Consider the following 21,392-nt stretch of genomic DNA (forward strand, 5'->3'; position numbering starts at 1 on the left):
GGGCCTATTTTAGGAGAAAACTCTCCATCAACCACAGTCACTGGGGACAAACTATGAGGGAGAAATGTTTACAGTGCTGAGTGCTATTTTGAAGTTTACTAATCTTATTCGGCAGTATCATCCTAATCAATAGACTGATTGGAAATGAATTTAGGGATGAAATCCAAGCTTTCTTGTTTGGAAACCCAAAAGCTATGTCCAAGTTGGTTTGCCTAGAGTGGACTGCCTTTATCTTTGTTCTCTGAGTCATCTTTGTGCTTCATATCCTACACCAGCTGGAAGTTCACTCTGTGTACTTCATCTTCAGCATCTGCTACCATATGGGGATCAGAGCAACATTGTAATTTGACCATACCCATTTTGAGTTCAGTGCATCCTCATTTCTTCCTTTATTGAGTTATGTTTAAAGTTAAGCTTTAAAAGTTCCACTTTCTGGATGATGATGCCTCTACCCTGCACCTTAATCCCCCGTGCATCTTACAGCTGTGAAAAAGTAGTCAGTTCCATTTTTTTGTATCAACCTACTCATAACTGCAAGAGGAATTCTTTCTGTCAGACTTCTACGTAGGCTGCTTTACCTCTTCAAGGACGTTCATCATGCACGAAGAAGAATTATACAGCTCTCTTCAGTGGGACACTCCAACCTCAGAGGCCTCTCAGAAATGTCTGTGTCCTAGCAAATGTTCAGGTAGCAAATTCAAAACGCTTACTAGAAATCTAGAAGTTTTTCTGTTTGTGTTCTGTGATGAACCCAAGGTGTTTCTTCTAATCTGAGATAACCTCTTTAGAGTACTCTGTTATGCCTGATATGTTACTGGATGGATGAACTAGTAAAGGTAAAAAAGAGAATGGGCACTGGGCTCTGGAAGTAGGATATATACTCTCTCTCAAATTTGAAAAAAAGTAAAAGAAATCATAAAATTTTAATTGTTTTAGTTTTGCACTAAATGCTCAGCAAATTATCTGACAAATACTAAGAAATGTAAGAAAAAAATTGAAAAGCTAGAAAAAAGTCTTTATGCTGATGTGGCTATGTTTTCATTATTTAATGCCTATTTCTATATCTTATGGGACTTTTTACTTTTAAAACTCTATAGCACAACATATTTTCAAATTGATGTTTTTATTTATTTTCACTGTCATTTATTTAATCCATCAACCAAATGTCACATGTAATATCATACAATGAATAACTGGGTGGGCTTTAAAAGTGTTTTATTATATTTTCCCAAGTAATTACATTGTTTGGTCTTTAGTATTGACTTGTTACAAATTCACTAATTGAGGATCACTTTCCCATCTCAGATCTCCAATGTAGTACTAGCTTCAGAATCTCTTTTGTCACATAAAGCACAATTTCAAGGTTCCAGGGATGACCCAGAGTCATCACAGGCACCTCATCATCTGGCCTATCACAATATGTAAGAATACATATATTTTTCTTTGATTAGTATGAATAATTTAAGAAGCTACATCACTCACTTTTCCTCCTGGAAGAGTTGAAAAACTAGTTGGAAATATTTGTTCATTTTCTAAATTGCTCATTAAAATTAAAAATAGTTTAGTGAATCACACTCAAGAGATACTGAAAACAGGTAAGAGAGTCTTGATGTTAAGAATTCAAGGTTGCCTCGTTGGCATTATTGAGATTATTGAAAAAAAACTAGGTAAATAGATATATAAACGTAATTGCTTATTAGAGTCATAATATTGTACATTAGGATCACAGAGTTATGGTATTAAGTCTATCGTATTTGGTGTTTTCCAGTTCAAATGCATCCCAAGCTATAAGGTTCATTTGAGAGCATTTAAGCAAAGATTCTCCTTTTCCTATTAGAGTTTCAAACCTTCGTATTTCTACAGCAGGAAAGACCAATCCTTCTTCCACTCATTCTGACATCATCTCTACCCATTCCTTCCAACTGCTTTCTCAAACTCATGTCATTGTTCTGATTCTACATTTAGGAACATGGTGTGTCATGACGATGATTTCCTGTGTGTTCTGTGTGGGCTTATTAGCGACATCCATTTTCTTGGGCATCAAGTGTAAGTACAAAAGCAAATCCTCAAAGTTACCCCTTTTCATAAATACATTATGAATTATGTATAGCTGTGTTATTATGTAAAAAGTCCACATGCATAAGTGGATGAAGAAATTAGTTAAGAACTGTTTAAGTACACATACATGCTATAAAGGCACTAAGAGGAAGTTCACACAGTGAAACAGAAGAATCTGGTAAAAGAATGCAATTAATTTTAAAAATTGTCTAGAACCACTAGTAAGGATGTAGAGATGTAGTTAGTTGTGCATTGTTTCCCATGAAAGCAGGTATTTTATAGAGATATGCAGTTTTCTAAAAATAATATGCAAATTAGATTCATATATGCACATGCATTCTGCACATGTGTACACAAGGATTTCAACAAATATAACCTGAATGTTAACCAGCGATACTTGAGTGGTCATTTGCAAGGAGTATAGACTTGTAATATTCTCCTCATCTTTTTATGTCTCTGGGTTTCCTTTAATATTATATGCTAATTAAATATTAATTTGAAAACTTTATAGTGCAAAATATTTCCAGAGAGATAAGTGTTTCTTGTGCCTTTTCTGTTCTTTTTCATTTTTCAAACTAATCATTTAGGTACAACATGTGGCATCTTATACCCAATAACTTTGTTTGGGAGATTTAGAAGTATTTGGGTTCATTTCCCTAGGAAACGACATTGTTCAGTCATTATTTGTGAACCTGTTGCAAATTAACTACAATTCAAATGCCAATTAAGGTCAAGCATTTGCTTCCTACGTGGGAAGAAACTCCAAGGGGAAGTCTTATTTTTCTTTCTCTTGTCTTACTATCATCTGATGAAGTCCATGCCATCCAGAGCATCATAAATAAAGCAGAACTGACTTGAAATATAGCTCACACAATAAAGCTCATTAGAATATTAAAACTATATCTCAACTTTCTAAAAAGAAGATTATATTTCAATCCCTATATTACCAGGTTATTAATATAACAAAATAAGGAGCATTAATTTTCTACTCCTAACTTTAGGTAGTGCCCAAATCAAGTAGTTTAAAAAAAAAAAGGAAGAAATTCATTCTTCAAGTAGGTGCAGAGTTCTTAGATCTAACATCTAACGAGTTATTAATAAAAGGAAAAGCTGATGAGATGCATCTACTTCAACATAAAACTGGCTGAACACACAAGGCAGAAGGAGGAAGTAACTGCAAATCACATACCCAGTGATATAAAGAGTCGGGAAAGCTCTCAGAACTCAACAAGAAACAAAGCCTTTCAGTGATAAGACGAAAGAAAAACACGACAACACATTTCTCCAAAGAATTTAAGGAAGTATCAAGCAAGCATGAAAACAGGGTTCAATACCATCAGTCATTAGGGAAAACAGGCTATAACCACAGTGTGACACATCACACACACCAGAAAGAGAAATCACAAACCAGTGACATCGTATGTTTGATGGGTCTGAGAAGCTGAATCACTAGGTATCTTTGGCAGGACTAGTGATACAGCCTGTGGAAGAACAGGGAAATGGTTTCATCAAAGTCTGACCATTTTACAACCCAACAATTGCACCCCTGAACACTTCTCTGGAGCTTTCATTCACTAAAGCTTGAAAACACCTGTGTATAGCACCTTGATTTGTAAGAGCTAAACAAGAAAACAATCTTGATGTCCTTTGGTGAGTGAATGGTTAAACAAATGTGGTGACTAACATCAAAGAAATCCTTTCAACAATAAAAGCCAGTTGGCTATTGATTTATCCAACTATCCAGATGAATATCCAGGATGGCATCCTGAGTGGAAAAAAAAAAAACTTTACAAAATGTAAGATTCTGTTTCTATAACAATGTAATGACAAAAATCACTGAATTAGAACACGTTAGTGTTAAGGAGCAGGAAGGGCGGGAGAAGAATGAATTAGCTTCATAAAAGGGCAATGTACTGGGTCCACATGGTGGTGGAGAAATGTCCTGCCATGCTGTCATCAATGTTGATATTCTAGTGGTGATACTGAACTTCAGTTCTCAAGATGGTACCATGGGGTGGAAATTGGACTAAGAATTGATGGAATCTATTATTTCTTAAAGCTACATATGAAACTTCAACTGCCTCAAAATAAAATTCTGTGGAGGATATATTCATTATCACGATGGTAGAGATGGCTCATTACATGAATGTATGCATGAAAATGAATCAGATTCTATCATTCAATCATAGAGATATGAGGCAGCTATTCTTTTTGCATGTTTTAACAAACTGCAATAGCAGTGACCTGCCCTCACCCCACTCAATTGTTTAATATATCCACCTAACTGAAAAATAAGTGAAGGGTTGAGAGTTCAGTTCAGTGGTAGAAATCTTGCCTGGTGAGCACAGGTCCTGGATTTTGTACCGAAAACTGAAAACCACCACTGACAAAAATCTAGTGAACTAAAAGACAAAGCAAAAGAAATACACACAATGTTTTTTAAAAGTGTGAAAAAGATGATAGTAAAACACAGAAACCTGAGTACACAAAAAAGATTGGTTAATCTTGTCCAGTTGGTTAGATTGAAAAAAGTGAAGTGTTTCCAAAGAGGATTAAGTAATTGGGAGCCCTCTATTTTAGAAGCAGCAACCCCTAGTCTGAAAGCCTGGGTGGGGGAGGAGAGAGCCCTCCAGGGCCAGCACTTTCTCCTTGCTTTCTGGCTGCTATGATGTCATCCATTCTGTTCCACCATGCCCTCCCCTTCATCAGTTCTTTAGACGTTTACTATGAGTAAGAAGTGGCAGCTAAGAGAATATGGGTGGGAGTTATACTCTTTAAGTGACAGAGGAAAACATGATGGTCATCTGGGAAATGTTGACATCATACCTCATAGTTACAATGACATTAATCTCAAATATGTCAAAGTGTAAATATATCAATATAGACATAAAATTGTAGCTCCACGTGCAAAACTAAAATTACCAGGGATTTTAGCATAATAATAATAATAATTTATACTTTTTACATTAATGGTACTTTCTAGATCCAGACAAACATATTTGCTAACAATCCCATTGTTAATTCCAACTTAAATTCTACACCACAACACATCTTTTCTAGCCTTTTATCTAGAATATGCAAACTAAAATAAAAAATGGCAGTGTGTCAAAAAAGAGTAAAATATTTTCAACTGTGTAAATAAATCACTTATAGCTTATAGCTTACCAAAGTCAATCTTTGAAGCATGTGACATGCCAACAAATATCTCTAGGCACAGGACTAGTCGCTAACAGAGACTCACAAGACCAAAACAACAGGCCTTAACATTGTAGTTTATTGAGAATTTAAAAAGAAATTTAGTTTGTTACATGGTAAGAGTACAACTTAATAGCACAGAAGTAAAGATATCACCTTGAAAATCTCTTATTAGGAGGATCCTGGATGGAGTTAGGAGTAGTAGTGACCCAGGCCTGTATTCCCAGCAAATGGGAGGAGATGCAGGAGGAACAAACATGTAAGGTCATCCTTGGCTACATGGTGAATTTGAGGCCAGCATGGGATACATGAAATGCTGTCTCAAGAAAAATAGGGGGAAAAGGAGAGGTGGGTATCTGGGGGCAGAGAGCAGGTACCTTTCCCTCGCTCTCTTTCCACTATTTCTGTTTTCTGTTGGCTCAGGAATCACTGGTGTTTGGCCAGGATACTGTGCTGTCAAGGAGCCCCAGAGTCTTGCTTGGGGATTTTTATGTTTTGCTGATGATAAAAACAGAATTTTGCTGAGACTAGGCAACCTGCCTCAGCAGAAGGCATCTCTCAGGGTCTCATTAAAACTAAGGGCAAATCATCCAGCATGCTGTCATCAATAAACAATGCTGACAAGTTAGTCACATTCTGGTCCCCAAATTTTCAGTCCCAGAGTTACAAGCTACACCATTAAGTAGCTTGCATCATGTCTTTTCTGAAGGTCATCACCGTGTGAACTTGAGATGCACTGCTCAGCCTGATTCCAGACTTGCTAGGTAATTCTCACAGCACAAGAAAGCTAGTGGAGGATGTGGTATTTACAAAGGTTATAATCACACATTTCACAGACAAGGAAATACATCCAACTTGCTTACACCTGTGAAGAGAATGCCAGTCTTAAACAGAAGGAGAGCTGTAAATGCAAATAACCTTGAAATACTGTTTACAACAGCATCTATGGAGGGTAACTTAGAAATACTGAATGAAATTTAAACGTCCACAAACTTTTGATCTAGCCACTCATCTTAAAAATAGCTTACAAATGTGTAAAATGAGGTAAGACTAAGATTTTTTTTATGTGTGTGGATTTGTATGTGTGCTTACGTGTGTGTGTGTGTGTGTGTGTGTGTGTGTGTGTGTGTGTGTGTGTGTGTGTGTATGCTCATACCAGTTCGTGTAGATATGGCTGTGTGTGTGTCGAGGACAGAGAATAACCTTGAGTATCATTCCTCAGGAGCTCTCCACCATTTTTATTGCCACACGGTCTTTTTGGCCTGCAGCTTACAAGTGGAATATGCTAGCCAGCCAGGGGGGTCCCAGAAATCCAGCTGTCTTCATCTCCCTAGTGTTGGGATTACAAGCATGCATCACTACACCTAGCTTTTTATATGGGTTCTGGGAATGCAGGTCCTCAGGCTGGCTCAACAAGCACTTTATATTAACTGAGCTTTATCTCCTCAGCCCCAAAATTAAGATTATTTAAATCGAGTTTTTCCCCTTGCCATTCAAGAGAATGAGCCTTTTGAGAATACAGCCATAGTGGTTTTGCCCAGCATACATGAGACCCTAGGTTCAGTGCCCAGCCCTGCCCAACAAACAAATCAATCACTCAATTAATTTTTAAAGAAGAACCAAAGAACTGCTGAGGGAACTCATTATTGGTGAAATTATTAAGGCCACTCCACGTAGTTAAAAGGAGATTTATTTAATGGCGTCACTTAAAATTAAGGGATAGGTAGGTCGCGGGGTCTGGGGAAGGTGTATCACAGTCCACCGGTGCTCTCTGGAGCTCTGCTTGGCCCACCTCTCCAGTCCAGGGTCCCGGATCCGAGCGAGCCGCCGATCCAGCTCTCCAGTCTCCGGGCGCCTCCCTTGGCCCCGCCTTGTAGGCGTGACAGTTGCTGAAGTCTCAATGGGGGTTGGAACTTCCAGATCAAAGCTGGAATGGCTACCCACTACATCTCATCACACATCCACACAGTGGATTCCTACCCTGTTATAATGAGTCAATGAGTGAGAGTACTTTTTGTGTACTTAAAGGAGTGAATATTAAAATATACTTAATAAAATCACATGTTCAACGAGTATGTAGACAGGCTTTCACCCTTTGCATAAAAGGTTGAACAGGAATTTTATATTGATTGATTTTATTTTAATTAAAGTATCTCTAGGGAAAAATGTGTTAAAGGACTTAATAATTTTATCTGCTCTTGGGAAGTGAGACTGGGTGAGCAAATGAAAGAAATGACCAAGGTGTTTTGTTGCTTTTGTTTTGTTTTGTTTTCTGTGTGTCCTTTGTAAGATTTGATTCTTGAGTAATTTAAGTTTTAAACAAAAACCTAAAGCCAGGAGAATTACGCCCTCATCCTCACTGATAGTTTTCTTTGATCTGTGTTGGAGGATTATTTTATTGAAAAACGTCAGTGTTGATGAGAAATGTATGGTGTTGTAACAGTCTTCCAGGTGTCCTCTCTTGCAATGAATCAGCAGGAAAGACTCATCCAGCAGGACATAGCATTGCTGAACCTCACAGAGTGGCAGAGAAACTACACCCTGCAGATGAAAAACTGCCAAGCCTTGCAACAAAGATCTCCCCGCTCAGGTAACGGATAGAAGGATCAGTGTAGTTTTGCATTTTCTGTCATATAGCCTAGGCTGTCCAGAACTCATGACGGCTGGCTTTCAGCTTGTGGTGATTCTCTTGCCTCAGCCTCCTAAGTGCTGGGGTTACAGTCATGAGACATCATGCCCAGCTAAGAATAAGTGATCTCAGTGGAGATCCGCTGTGTGCAGAATCTGCTCAAAAGAAACAATTTTGTGTAGTCTGTTCTCTATGGATTACTAAGGTCTGGAGTGAGTGCTGACACAGGTCTGAAAGATGGAAAATAATGAGGACATGAAAATAGAGAAGAAGTCCTTCCCCAGGAATCTGGTTATAACTTCTCAACCACAGGGAAGCGAGATTCCAGGGCTATTAACTACTGCTTTTCTTCAGCTGTAACCTGTAATTTTCTAGGAACCAGATAGAAATCTTACTTACAGGGAAAGGACAGGTACTGACCTCCTGTGCAGCCCTAATGGCTCCTGGTTTTACCTTATCAGATTGTAATGCTACCTAAGGCATCTCCAGAGCTAATTGAAAGTCTCACTTATCAAAATACAAAGCTTTCTTAGAAACGTTTGGGGCTGTAATTCTAGAGCCAGCAGAACTGCCTGCAGGCCCATTGAGACAATTGCTTGTGGCTCTCTTTGAGGAGCCCATACCTGTGCTTGGGTATGTCTTAGTTTTGGCAGCTCAGCCTTAGGGAAGTCCACACCCACACTTTCAGATGGCTCTTACTTTTTTCCCAGTGCCTCTCTTTCACCTAACCCTCACCTTATTAAAGTTTATGTTAAAATATCTTTTATAATCTCCTGCTGTTTCAAACTGACTTGAAATCCTTTTCTGTGTCAAATAAAAAAAAAATCCCAGTTTGTCCACAGTTTCTGTTCCTAAAAGATAATCTGAACATTTTATGTTGCTGAGGGTCACAGCACTGAGCTCACTCTGTCCCTTCACAGCTGACAATCATGATGTAATTTTTGTTGCTCTGCAGTTACTTCAGCTTCTTCTACATCTTCCAATGGAATGTTGAAAACATTGAAGTTCCTAAGAAATTTAGCTAAACAAAGCTTATAGCACGATCAAGTGGAATGTGTGTGACAGCCCTATTTTCAATTCTAGCTCCAGACTTCCCAATTCATCTAATTTGGCTCTTGCTTTAGACTCAATTATAGATATCTAAGCATAAAAATTTGCTGCTGTATAGACCAGCTTCCAGCAGCTCAGGGACTGAGGGGGAGGCGTGTAGTTGGCAAACTAATCACTCATTTGACTTTTTTATCTAAGGGAGTAAAACTTAATTCTCTGAGGCTGGTGAAAAAGGAAAACACACACACACACACACACACACACACACACACACACACACACACACACACATCTTCAGGGTCTCTCTATCTTCTTCATTTCTTTCCTTATCTCTTTCCTGATATATCCCTCCTGGCTTTCTCCTGATATTTTCCCTCTATCTAACTTTGTTTTTTCCCTTACAGCTTATATACCAAAGCAAAATCTTTTAAGCAATATAAAAATTGCAATGTGGTTACATTCTATTTTTCAAATGAATGATTACAATGAATACAAGTAAAAAACAGCATGTTTCCCATTTCCCTTACATCATTAAGCATTTTACATATTACAGGTAAAAAACAAATTATTCCCAAGGATCCACATACATTTATGTCTAAGCAACTTGTTATAGATTAACGAAGTGTAAGCAAGCAAGTTATTTTTCTCTGCCAGTTCTTTTCCTGGCAGGATGCATTTTGCAGTTACAAAGAAAGGATCAAACATTTTATTATTTACTTCAAAAGGTAATTATCTCAAAAAGTAATCCTATAAAAATCTTTAAATAATCTCAAATTTAAACTTTTATATATGAAAAACAATCAGTCATTTTCACTCTGAATCCTCAGGATGCATACCCAATCATCCACACTTTTTTATTAAATCATATCTGGAAGCTGAGGTTAGAAATGGGTACAAGGAATTAATCATCACATTTGATCACCATCCTATCCTAGCAAGAAAGGTAAATCAGCCCCCAAGAGCCAGGCTGCCATTGTTTTCATTCTTTGACATCAATGAGTCCCTTGCTCAACTATTAAAAATGTGCCTTTCTAAACTTCAAATTGTTCCCCAAGATTTTCTACCTCAAAGCCACTAACACAAACATCTTAACCTAACTTTACCAACAATTTACATGTCTAAATAGTTCTAAGTGTGGTAGTTGGATCATTAATCTGCTCCAGTAGCAATGCCTGGAGAAAGGTCAATCACTGTTATTGTAAGTACTAGTAACACTGCCCAGCAGCGAGGGGCTAGAAGCCTTAGAGTCTTCATACAACTCATAGATTATGAGGGGTGTGGTGACCATGAGAGCAATAGCACAGCTATGATTAGTAACAGCACCAGGTCCTCAGAGCATGTAGTCCTTGGGGCTCTATCTCTCCAAATCCTGCCCCCAGGTGTGATTTTGCTGGCCATCCAGTAGTATCCTGTAAGTTCTAAGGCTGTTTGCTGTTCCTCCTGAAAAGGAGGCAAGGCTCCTGAAAAAAAAAAATGACCATGGAAATCAGACTATTTATCATAAAATTATTATAACATGTAAGACTCGCTTTCTTTTAAAAAATTAAGAGTTAATTCAGTTTTATCTCTTATGACTATTTTCAAGCCTAAAATTGTATTACTACTTGCTTTACAGTTTATCAACCCTTCTGTTGGTGACTTAATACTTATTGAGGAAGTTAAGTTCCCTCTAGAGGATACTATTTGAATTTTGAGTTATGTGAAAAGAAAAATCTACCATTTTTTTCTTCAGAAAAATAAAATTTATTTTTTAAGTATATCCTGCTAATCCATCTTGTTCTTCAACCTTCCAAACACCATTTCAAAACTAACTCTGCCATGATTGTCATAGTGCTCAGCATGCTGATTAGCACTGATTCCAAACACAGGCTACTGAAAAGCCTGAACGGACTCAGTATTCAGTCTTGACTGCTTATGAAGTGTTTCTCACCCCATATGGAGTGCTCCTCTCTAGTAACCAGTGTTCTATGTGTGTCTGTCTCCCTCTGTAAGACTAAGCTAGAACTTATCATCAAATCTGTGCTATTTAGTTCCTCTGTGTGCAGGTCATTGACTGTCCTTGAGTGTATTCTTTCTTAAGATATGTTCCTTAAAAAAGTACATTAAATATTAAAGCCTAATGCTTAGTTATAATGAAGTCCTAAGACATTGTTTCTTTATATGTCCAGTACACACCTACTTGTTTCCAAGCCACTCTTCGATCTCTCCCTTAAATGTGAAATATTTTCTTGCTTAAGTCTCAGAATTAAAACATCAACTCAAGGCTTACTTTTCATCCTAGTCAATGGCTCAGTGGGGGGAAAATAGATCCATTTTTTATTGTATTTTTTTATTTTATAATTTAATTTAATTTTACTTATCAGCCACAGATTCCCCTGTCCTCCTTCTTCCTGCCACCCCCTCCCCAGCACAACCCCCATTCCCATCTCCTCCATGGCAAGGACTCCCCTGGGGATTGAGCTCAACCTGGTAGATTCAGTCCAGGCAGGTCCAGTCCCCTCCTCCCAGACTGAGCAAAGTGTCCCTGCATAGGCCCCAGGTTCCAAAGAGCCAGTTCATGTACTGAGGACAGGTCCCAGTCCCACTGCCTGGATGCCTCCCAAACAGTTCAAGCTAATCAGCTGTCTCACTTATCCAGAGGGCCTGATCCAGTTGGGGGCTCCTCAGCTATTGGTTCATAGTTCATGTGTTTCCACTAGTTTGGCTATTTGTCCCTGTGCTTTTTCCAATCATGGTCTCAACAATTCTCACTCATACAATCCCTCCTCTTTCTTGCCGATTGGACTCCTGGAGCTCCACCTGGGGCCTGACTGTGGATCTCTCCATCCGCTTCCATCAGTCATTGGATGAGAGTTCTAGCATGGCAGTTAGGGTGTTTGGACATCCGGATCACCAGAGTAGGTCAGTTCGGGCTTTCTCTCGACCTTTGCCAGTAGTCTATTGTGGAGGTATCTTTGTGGATTTCTGTGGACCTCTCTAGCACTTTGCTTCTTCCTATTCCCATGGGGTCTTCATTTACTATGGACTCCTATTCCTTGTTCTCCCTCTCTGTTCTTGATTCATCTGGTATCTCCTGCTCCCCTAAGCTCTCTTTCCCTCGACCCTTGCCCTTCATTACCCCCACTTCATGTCCAGTTTGCTCATGTAGATCTCATCCATTTCTCTGTCATTGGGCGATCCCTGTGTCTTTCTTCGAGTCCTGTTTTCTAGATACCCTCCCTGGAGTTGTGAGTAGCAGTCTAGTCACCCTTTGTTTTACATCTAGTATCCTCCTATGAGTGAGTACATACCATGTTTATCTTTCTGAATCTGGGTTACTTCACTCAGCATGATTTTTTCTAGATCCATCCATTTGCCTGCAAACCTCATGATGTCATTGTTTTTCTCTGCTGAGTAGTACTCCATTATGTATATGGATCACATTTTATTTATGAATTCTTCAGTTGAAGGGCATCTAGGCTGTTTCCAGGTTCTGGCTATTACAAACAATGCTGCTATGAACATAGCTGAGCATATGTCCTTGTGGTATGATTGAGCATTCCTTGGGTATATACCCAAGAGTGGTATAGCTGGATCTTGGGGGAGATTGATTCCCAATTTTCTAAGAAAGCACCATATTGATTTCCAAAGTGGCTGTACAAGCTTGCATTCCCACCAACAGTGGAGGAGAGTTCCTCTAGCTCCACATCCTCTCCAGCATAAGCTGTCTTCAGTGTTTTTGATCTTAGCCATTCTGACGGATATAAGGTGGTATCTCAGAGTCATTTTGATTTGCATTTCCCTGATGATTAGGGATGCTGAGCAATTCCTTAAATGTCTTTCAGCCATTTGTACTTCCTCCGTTGAGAATTCTCTGTTTAGCTCTATAGCCCAATTCTTAATTGGACTGTTGGGCATTTTGATGTCTAATTTCTTGAGTTCTTTATATATTCTGGATATCAGCCCTCAGGCAGTCACTTTGCCTTGTTGACCGTATCCTTTGCTCTACAAAAGCTTCTCAGTTTCAAGAGGTCCCATTGATTGATTGTTTCTCTCAGTGTCTATGCTACTGGTATTTTATTTAGGAAGTGATCTCCTATGCCAATGAGTTCAAGACTACTTCCTACTTTCTCTTCTATCAGGTTCAGAGTAACTGGATTTATGTTGAGGTCTTTGATCCACTTGGACTTAAGTTTTGTGCACGGTGACAGGTATGGATCTATTTGCAGCCTTCTACATGTTGACATCCAGTTATGCCAGCACCATTTGTTGAAGATGCTTTCTTTTTTCCATTGTACAGTTTTGGCTTCTTTGTCAAAATTATATGTTCATAGGTGTGCGGATTAATGTCAGGGTCTTCAATTCGATTCCATTGGTCCACATGTCGGTTTTTATGCCAGTACCAAGCTGTTTTTATTACTGTAGCTCTATAGTAGAGCTTGAGGTCAGGGATCGTAATGCCTTCAGAGGTTGTTTTTATTGTATAGGATTCTTTTGGTTATCCTGGGTTTTTTGTTTTTTCATATGAAGTTGAGTATTATTCTTTCCAGGTCTGTGAACAGTTGTGTTGGTATTTTGACAGGGATTGCATTGAATCTGTAGATTGCTTTTGGTAAGATTGCCATTTTTACTATGTTAATCCTTCCTATCCATGAGCATGGGAAATCTTTCTATTTTCTGACATCTTCTTTAATTTCTTTTTTCAGGGACTTAAAGTTCTTGTCATATAGGTCCTTCACTTGCTTGGTTAGAGTTACCCCAAGGTATTTTATATCATTTGTGGCTATTGTAAAGGGTGATGTATCTCTGATTTCCTTCTCAGCCTGTTTGTCAATTGTATATAGGAGGGCTACTGATTTTTTTGAGTTGATCTTGTATCCTGCTATGTTGCTGAAGGTGTTTATAAGCTGTATAAGTTCCTTGGTCGAATTTTTGGGGTCACTCATGTATACTATCACATCATCTGCAAATAGCGAAAGCTTGACTTCTTCTTTTCCAATTTGTATCCCCTTAATCTCCTTATGTTGTCTTATTGCTCTGGCTAGAAATTCAAGTACTATATTGAATAAGTATGGGGAGAGCAGACAGCCTTGCCTTGTTCTTGATTTTAGTGGAATCACTTTGAGTTTCTCTCCATTTAATTTGATGTTGGTTGTTGGCTTGCTGTAAATTGCCTTTATTATGCTTAGGTATGTTCTCTGTATTCCTGATTGCTCCAAGACCTTTACCATGAAGGGGTGTTGGATTTTGTCAAATGCCTTTTCAGCATCTAGTGAGATGATCTTGTGGTTTTTTTCTTTCAGTTTGTTTATGTGGTGTATTACATTGTCGGACTTTCGTATGTTGAACCACCCTTGCATCCCTGGGATAAAGCCTACTTGATCATGGTGGATAATTGTTTTGATGTGTTCTTGGAGTCTGTTTGCCAGTATTTCATTGAGTATTTTTGCATCAATGTTCATGAGGGAGATGGGTCTGTCATTTTCTTTCTTTGTTGCATCTTTGTTTGGTTTAGGAATCAGGGTAATTGTAGCCACATAGAAGGAGTTTGGTAATGTTCCTTCTGTTTCTATTGTGTGGAACAATTTAAAGAGTATTGGTATTAACTCTTCTTTAAAGATCTGGTAGAATTCTGTGCTGAAACCATCTGGTCCTGGGCTTTTTTTTGGTTGGGAGACTTTTAATGACTGATTCTATTTCTTTAGGAGTTATTGGACTATTTAAATAGTTTATCTGTTCTTGATTTAACTTAGGTATGTGGTACCTATCCAGAAAATTATCCATTTCTTTTAGATTTTCAAGTTTTGTGGAGTAGAGGTTTTTGAAGTATGACCTGATGATTTTCTGGATTTCCTCAATGTTAGTTGTTATGTCTCCCTTTTCATTTCTGATTTTGTTAATTTGGATGCTCCCTCTCTGTCTTTGGTTAGTTTGGATAAGGGCTTGTCTATCTTGTTGATTTTCTCAAAGAACCAACTCTTTGTTTCATTAATTTTTGTATTGTTCTCTTTGTTTCTATTTTATTGATTTCAACTCTCAATTTGATTATTTCCTGGTGTCTATTCTTCCTGGGTGACTTTGCTTCTTCTTGTTCTAGAGCTTTCAGGTGTGCTGTTAAGTCACTAGTGTGAGATTTCTCCAACTTCTTTATGTGGGCATTTAGTGCTATGAATTTCCCTCTTAGCACTGCTTTCATAATGTCCCATAAGTTTGCGCATGTGGTGTCTTCATTTTCATTGATCTCTAGGAAGTCTTTAATTTCTTTCTTTATTTCTTCCTTAACCCATTGGTGATTCAGTTGAGCATTATTTAGTTTCCATGAGATTGTAGGCTTTCTGTAGTTTGTATTGTTGTTGAAATCTAACTTTAAACTATGGTGGTCTGATAGAATGCAGGAGGTTATTCCAATTGTTTTGTATCTGTTGAGATTTGCTTTGTGGCCAAGTATGTGGTTGATTTTAGAGAAGGTTCCATGGGGTGCTGAGAAGAAGGTATATTCTTTTTTGTTAGGATGGAATGTTCTGTAGATATTGATTAAGTGCATTTGAGTCATAATATCAATTAAGTCCTCTATTTCTCTGTTAAGTTTCAATTTGGCAGATCTGTCCAGTGGTGAAAGTGGGGTGTTGAAGTCTCCCACTATTAATGTATGGGGTTTTATATGTGATTTAAGCTTTAGTAATGTTTCTTTACATATGTGGGTGCCCTTGTGTTTGGGGCATAAATGTTCAGAATTGAAACTTCATCTTGGTGGATCTTTCCTGTGGTGAGTATGTAATGCCCTTCTTTCTTGCTCTCTTTTGATTGATTTTAGTTTGAAGTCTATTTTGCTAGATATTAGGATGGCTACACCCACTTGCTTCTTAAGACCATTTGATTGGAGAGTCTTTTCCCAGCCTTTTATTCTGAGGTAGTGTCTATCTTTGAATTTGAGATGTGTTTCTTGTATGCAGCAGAAAGTTGGGTCCTGCTTTCATATCCATTCTGTTAGCCTGTGTGTTTTTATAGGTGAATTAAGTCCATTGATATTAAGGGATATTAATGGCCAGTGATTGTTCATTCCTGTTATGTTTTGGTGGTAATGTGTGTGTACTTCTCTTCCTTGGGGTTTACTGCTGTGGTGTTATCTATTGCCTGTGTTTTCGAGGGTGTATCTGACTTCCTTAGGTTGGAATTTTCCTTCTAGTGCTTTCTGTAGGGCTGGGTTTGTGGATAAATATTGTTTAAATCTGGCTTTGTCTTGGAATGTCTTGTTCACTCCGTTTATGTTGATTGAAAGTTTTGCTGGGTATATTAGTCTAGGCTGGCATCCATGGTCTCTTAGTGTCTGTATTACATCTGTCCAGGTCCTTCTGGCTTTCAAAGTCTCCATTGAGAAATTGGGTGTTATTCTGATGGGTTTGCTTTTATAAGTCACTTGGCCTTTTTCCTTTGCTGCTCTTAATATTCTTTCTTTATTCTGTATGTTTAGTTGTTTAATTATTATGTGGCAAGGGGACTTTTTTGGGGGGTCTAGTCTGTTTGGTGTTCTATAGGCTTCTTGTATCTTCATAGGCATTTTCTTCTTTAAGTTGGGAAAGTTTTCTTCTATGATCTTGTTGAATATATTTTCTGTGCCTTTGAGTTGATATTCTTCTCCTTCCTCTATCCCTATTATTTGTAGGTTTGGTCTTTTCATGGTGTCCCAGATTTCTTGGACATTTCGTGTTATAATTTTTTTGGCATTGGTATTTTCTTTGACTGAGGAATCCATTTCCTCTGTTGTATCCTCTACACCAGAGATCTTCTCTTCTATCGCGTGTATTCTGTTGGTTATGCTTACATCTGTGTTTCCTGTTCATTTACTCAAATTTTCTATTTCCAGCATTCCCTCTGTTTATGTCTTCTTCATTTTTTCTCTTTCCCTTTTCAGTTCTTGGACTGTTTCCCTCATCTGTTTCATTGCTTTTTCATGGTTTTCTTTCAGGGATTTATTGTTTTCTTCTGCTTTATTTGTCTTTTCCTCTAGTTATTTTTATAGCATTCTTCCCATTTTTGTTTGTCTTTTCCTCAATTTCATTTTTGATTTCCTCTTTAAAAGTCTCTAGCATTTTCATGATGTTATTCTTAAGGTTGCTTTCTTCTGCTTCTTCCATTTTGTGATGATCAGGTCTTGCTGTTGGAGGAGGGCTAGGTTCCGATGATGCTGTATTGCTCTTTATTTTGTTGTATGTACTTCTGCCTTGAAGTCTGCCCATCTCTTCATGGTTTCATTCTTGGTCTTATCAGCGCTCTTGGTCCAGACAGAGCTGACAAATTCAGCATTTCAGGAAGCCTTTCTTGGTCCAATGAGAGGTGGCAGATTCTGTTTCTCAGAAAGCCACTCATGGTCTAATCATAGCTGGCAGATTCCGTCTCCTGAGTTTACTCTTGGTCCAGTGATGGCTCTTTGTACAATGAGACCTCTCTCTTTCTCTGGGCCGGGTGGGAACTCTCTGGGCTAGATAGGAGCTCTCTGGGCCTCATTAGAGTGTTCTCTTGGACAAATGAGAGCTTTCTGGGTCATATGGGAGCTCTGGGCCAGATGGCAGCTGGGGGCTGGTCACTAAATCTCAGGAAGTGGTGGTAGTGGTGTCTCAGGTGGATGGATGTGGGGGCAGGGCACGTAGATTGCAAGGTCTGCCAGAGGTCTTCGAGAAGGGGAAACTTCCCGCTGGGGCCTGTCTGATGGCCAGAACCTGGGGACACGTTGGGCGGGTCTTCCCTGGGAAAGGCTGGTGCCCAGGGATGAGACCTAGGGGCAAGCCTCCCAGGGTATGACCCCAGGCACTTGCCTCTGGTCTGGATGCGAGTTCCAGGCTCGATTAATTTTTGATATAGGAGGAAAGATTTAGATAAAGCCAACTCCACGTTGATCTTTAACTAAAACTAATTATGAGAGCTATTTCAGGTAGAAATTATATAAATCAAAACAGCTGGATGGGTAGGTGTTACATCACGGGTACCATTTGGTTACTTTGAGGGAGTTGGGATGCCAATTTCATGCATTGATGACAAATAAGGAAATATTTATGTTTTGAAGGTAGTAACTGCAGTTATTGTCCACACAACTGGATTCAGAATGGAAAAAGTTGTTACTACGTCTTTCAAATCCAGAAAAAATGGAATGGCAGTAAGGAGATTTGTTTAAAGGAGGATGCCAGTCTCCTTCAAATAGACAGCAAAGAAGAAATGGTAAAGACTCTTCTACGATTTCACGTCATTCTGAAAGTACCTTGTTACTCATTAAAATGAATTACAGATTCTCATAAAGTAGGATTCCTTAATTTTCCAAAGCAGTGATATGACACATGCATGTAAATGCAGTACATGCAAGGCTGAGACAGGAGGAACTCAAGTTTGAGGCCTGTGTATCAAGACCAAACAAAAGTTACAAAGAATAAAAAATCACGAAATGAATTGGCTTATAAGAATGTGCATTTGATAAGTGAAATGTTAAATTTACTAACCTAGCTTACTAGGATCCTGACAAATAAACAGTACAGTGTCTGCTGAAGCCATCTACCCTTAAATAGAATATCTGAAGTGGAATTCTTAGTTAGACGTTTCTCACCCTAACAAAATATTCAATAACTGAAGTTCAGTTTTATAAGAAAAATGGGAAATGTTAAAAATAACGTAGTAAACCAAGAAGCTTTAAACTACATTATTGTAATTATTTAAAAATTACTTTCTCCAAAAATTTGATGACAAAATAAAACATGCTTCATCTAACAAAATGTGCTCACAGTGAGTTGTGGCTGGAATCTCTAAAACTTCACGTATTAAAATACAGTAGGGGAGAAAATGATCCACAGGGTGAATGAAGTAAGAGAAATTTTACTTTTGATGATGAAAAGTCTATATAAGACTCACTTTGCATTAATACATACTGCCTACCAGACTCTGAATCTATTAAAACTTCAATACCAGATGAATATATTTTTCGTAGTATTTAACACACCATACTGCCTATATAGCAAATGAACCGTGTGTGTGTGTGTGTGTGTGTGTGTGTGTGTGTGTGTGTGTGTACACCCACTTCACTTGAGTATCTCCTCTTTTTCTTCAACACTCGAATTCTCATTAATTTCTGATCAGGCAAAATATCAGACTTTATATTGCACAGTAGTTTGGGATGTTATTTAGTTTTCTGCATTAACAGTTTGTGTCTTGTGTTTTATAGGATTTCATCATCCACAGCCTACGGATGCTCAAAGGATTTGAGTACTGGGTGGGAGTGTTTCAAGATGAACTCAGTCAATCTTGGTTCTGGCAAGATGGTTCCTCTCCTCTCCTTGACTTGTAAGTGTATGAAGGAGACATTAGAGGGAAAATTGGGAATGTGAAGAAATTTTAAACGTTTACTTTGTACCTTGTATTTCTTCTAGAAGACATAGAATCATGATACTTTTAGAAGGTACTGATTGGAATTATAACTAATATACTTAATACTTGACCTGATTGTTTCTATTGCTGTGATGAAACACCATGACCAAAAAGCAAAGTTAAAGAGGAAAGAGTTTATTTGACTTATACTTCCATATCACAGTTCACCATGGAAGGAAATCAGGACAGGAACCTGGAGGCAGGAGCTGATGCAGAAGCCATGGAGGGGTGCTGCTTACTGACTTGCTCTTCATGGCTTGCTCAACCTGCTTTCTTATAGAACTCAGGACCACCAACAAAGAAATGACACCATCCACAATGAACTGGCCCCTCCCATATTAATCGCTAATTTAAAAAATGCCTTACAGGCTTGCCTACAACCCAATCTTATGGAGGCATTTTTTTAACTGAGGTTCACTCCGTTCAGATGACTTTAGCTTTTGTGTCAAGTTGACATAAAACTATCCAACACAGCTAAATCTTCCTCATCAGCTCCTCTACCATTATCCTCTAGAAAATTCTTATCATAATTCAAGTGCCTAAATGAGCAATCAAATGCAAGTATCAAGAACATTCTTTCTATAATAATGCTGAGAGCCTTCTGGTCAAGAGATTGCAATAACTATTGAGCCATTTCTATTTTGAGCTTTCTAGATGCGAATGGAGATTAGTGGACACAATCAGGTGACTTAGCATTTCGAGAACTGAGTCAAGAGAAACACACTGGCTATAACCTACCTTTATGTAAACATGCCTTGGTTTCCTTTATAAGCTGTTTGTTCAAATTATATCAACACGTTTTTATTAAAACTGAATAGTGTTAATTGAAGGAGGATAAAACCACCACAGAAAAAGGCCACATTAAAGCAAATTAAATCCAACGGCATCTCTATAGTGTTTCCTTGTCAAATACCACTGTCTTCTTCAATCTAACCTCTAACTTGGGAAGCTAACTTACTTTTTCAGTTTGCCAACAGAGAGACAGTTATCAGCCCGCCAGATCTGTGGATACCTCAAAGACCGTTCCCTCTTCTCAGACACCTGCAACAGCTGGAAATATTTTATCTGTGAGATGAATGCATTGGGATCCTGCATCTGAAAGATCCAGCTCAAAGCCGCCTCTGTTGCATGAAGGTTTAGAAGAGATCAAAGAGCAAATGCAGAAGGAGATTGGTGTGTGGGCCGTGAAAGCAAACTTGCTTTTATATTTACACTTAGCAATACTCTTGAATGTTTTGCAGATTTCAGTTGACCTTGTCCTGTAGTATGCCAAGGAGAAAATTGATTTAGAGCTACAGAAGCCCTGACTCATTGAGAACAAAGAAGAGAAAATCATTTCCTGTTTGTTTGGAAGTCCAAAGTGATTACCCATACTACAAAGACATTTAGCCATCATTGTGGGAGTTTGCACAGTAATCCCTGATTTGTTTTTTAATAAATAAATTTACCATTATACTGATTACCATTAACAATTGATAGATTTTTCTTCAGATCAAGAATTGTATATCATAAGATCGCACCCTGAGAGGAGACAGATTTCCAAACTAGTGTTACTATGAATCACATGCCTGGGGTCCTTTGGCTATAGATAAAAATGAGCAGGATGGAAGGGGCTGGAGAAATGGTTCAGTGGTTAAGAGCACTGACTGTTCTTCAAGGTTGGATAAAGCACAGACAAATAGCCAAACAAATGGAAACACGTGAACTATGAACCAATGGCTGAGGGGTCACCAACTGGATCAGGCCCTCTGAATGGGTGAGACAGTTGATTGGCTTGATCTGTTTGGGAGGCATCCAGGCAGTGGGACCGGGTCCTGTGCTCATAGCATGAGTTGGCTGTTTGAAACCTGGGGCCTATGCAGGGTCGCTTGGCTCGGCCTGGGAGGAGGGAACTGGACCTACCTGGACTGAGTCTACCAGGTTGATCTCAGTCGGTGGGGGAGGCTTTGCCCTGGAGGAGGTGGGAATCGGGGGTGGGCTGGGGGGAAGGTGAAGGGGGGCGGGAGGGGGAGAACAAGGGAATCCGTGGCTGATATGTAGAACTGAATTGTATTGCAAAATAAAAATAAATAAA

General features: G+C 38.7%; 1 protein-coding gene across 1 annotated transcript; it reads left to right on the forward strand.

Moving 5' to 3' along the window:
* Window positions 1-245: 245 nt before the first annotated feature.
* Window positions 246-21,256, forward strand: Clec9a (C-type lectin domain containing 9A). Its single transcript, XM_052720783.1, has 6 exons — window positions 246-688; window positions 1,966-2,046; window positions 7,697-7,843; window positions 17,973-18,124; window positions 19,116-19,234; window positions 20,285-21,256. Exons 1-6 carry the CDS (start codon window positions 598-600, stop codon window positions 20,415-20,417), a joined length of 723 nt encoding a protein of 240 aa, XP_052576743.1. The 5' UTR covers window positions 246-597; the 3' UTR covers window positions 20,418-21,256.
* Window positions 21,257-21,392: the final 136 nt, after the last annotated feature.

The sequence above is a fragment of the Peromyscus californicus genome, unplaced genomic scaffold (assembly GCF_007827085.1).
Source record: "Peromyscus californicus insignis strain IS unplaced genomic scaffold, ASM782708v3 Scaffold_6__1_contigs__length_162567912, whole genome shotgun sequence".
Classification (NCBI taxonomy): Eukaryota; Metazoa; Chordata; class Mammalia; order Rodentia; family Cricetidae; genus Peromyscus; species Peromyscus californicus.

Coding starts and splice junctions, on each gene's coding strand:
- Clec9a (XM_052720783.1), top strand. CDS start 598: ATGCACGAAGAAGAATTATACAGCTCTCTTCAGTGGGACACTCCAACC. Junction 2,047..7,696: donor CATTTTCTTGGGCATCAAGT/GTAAGTACAAAA, acceptor GTGTTGTAACAG/TCTTCCAGGTGTCCTCTCTT. Junction 7,844..17,972: donor ACAAAGATCTCCCCGCTCAG/GTAACGGATAGA, acceptor TATGTTTTGAAG/GTAGTAACTGCAGTTATTGT.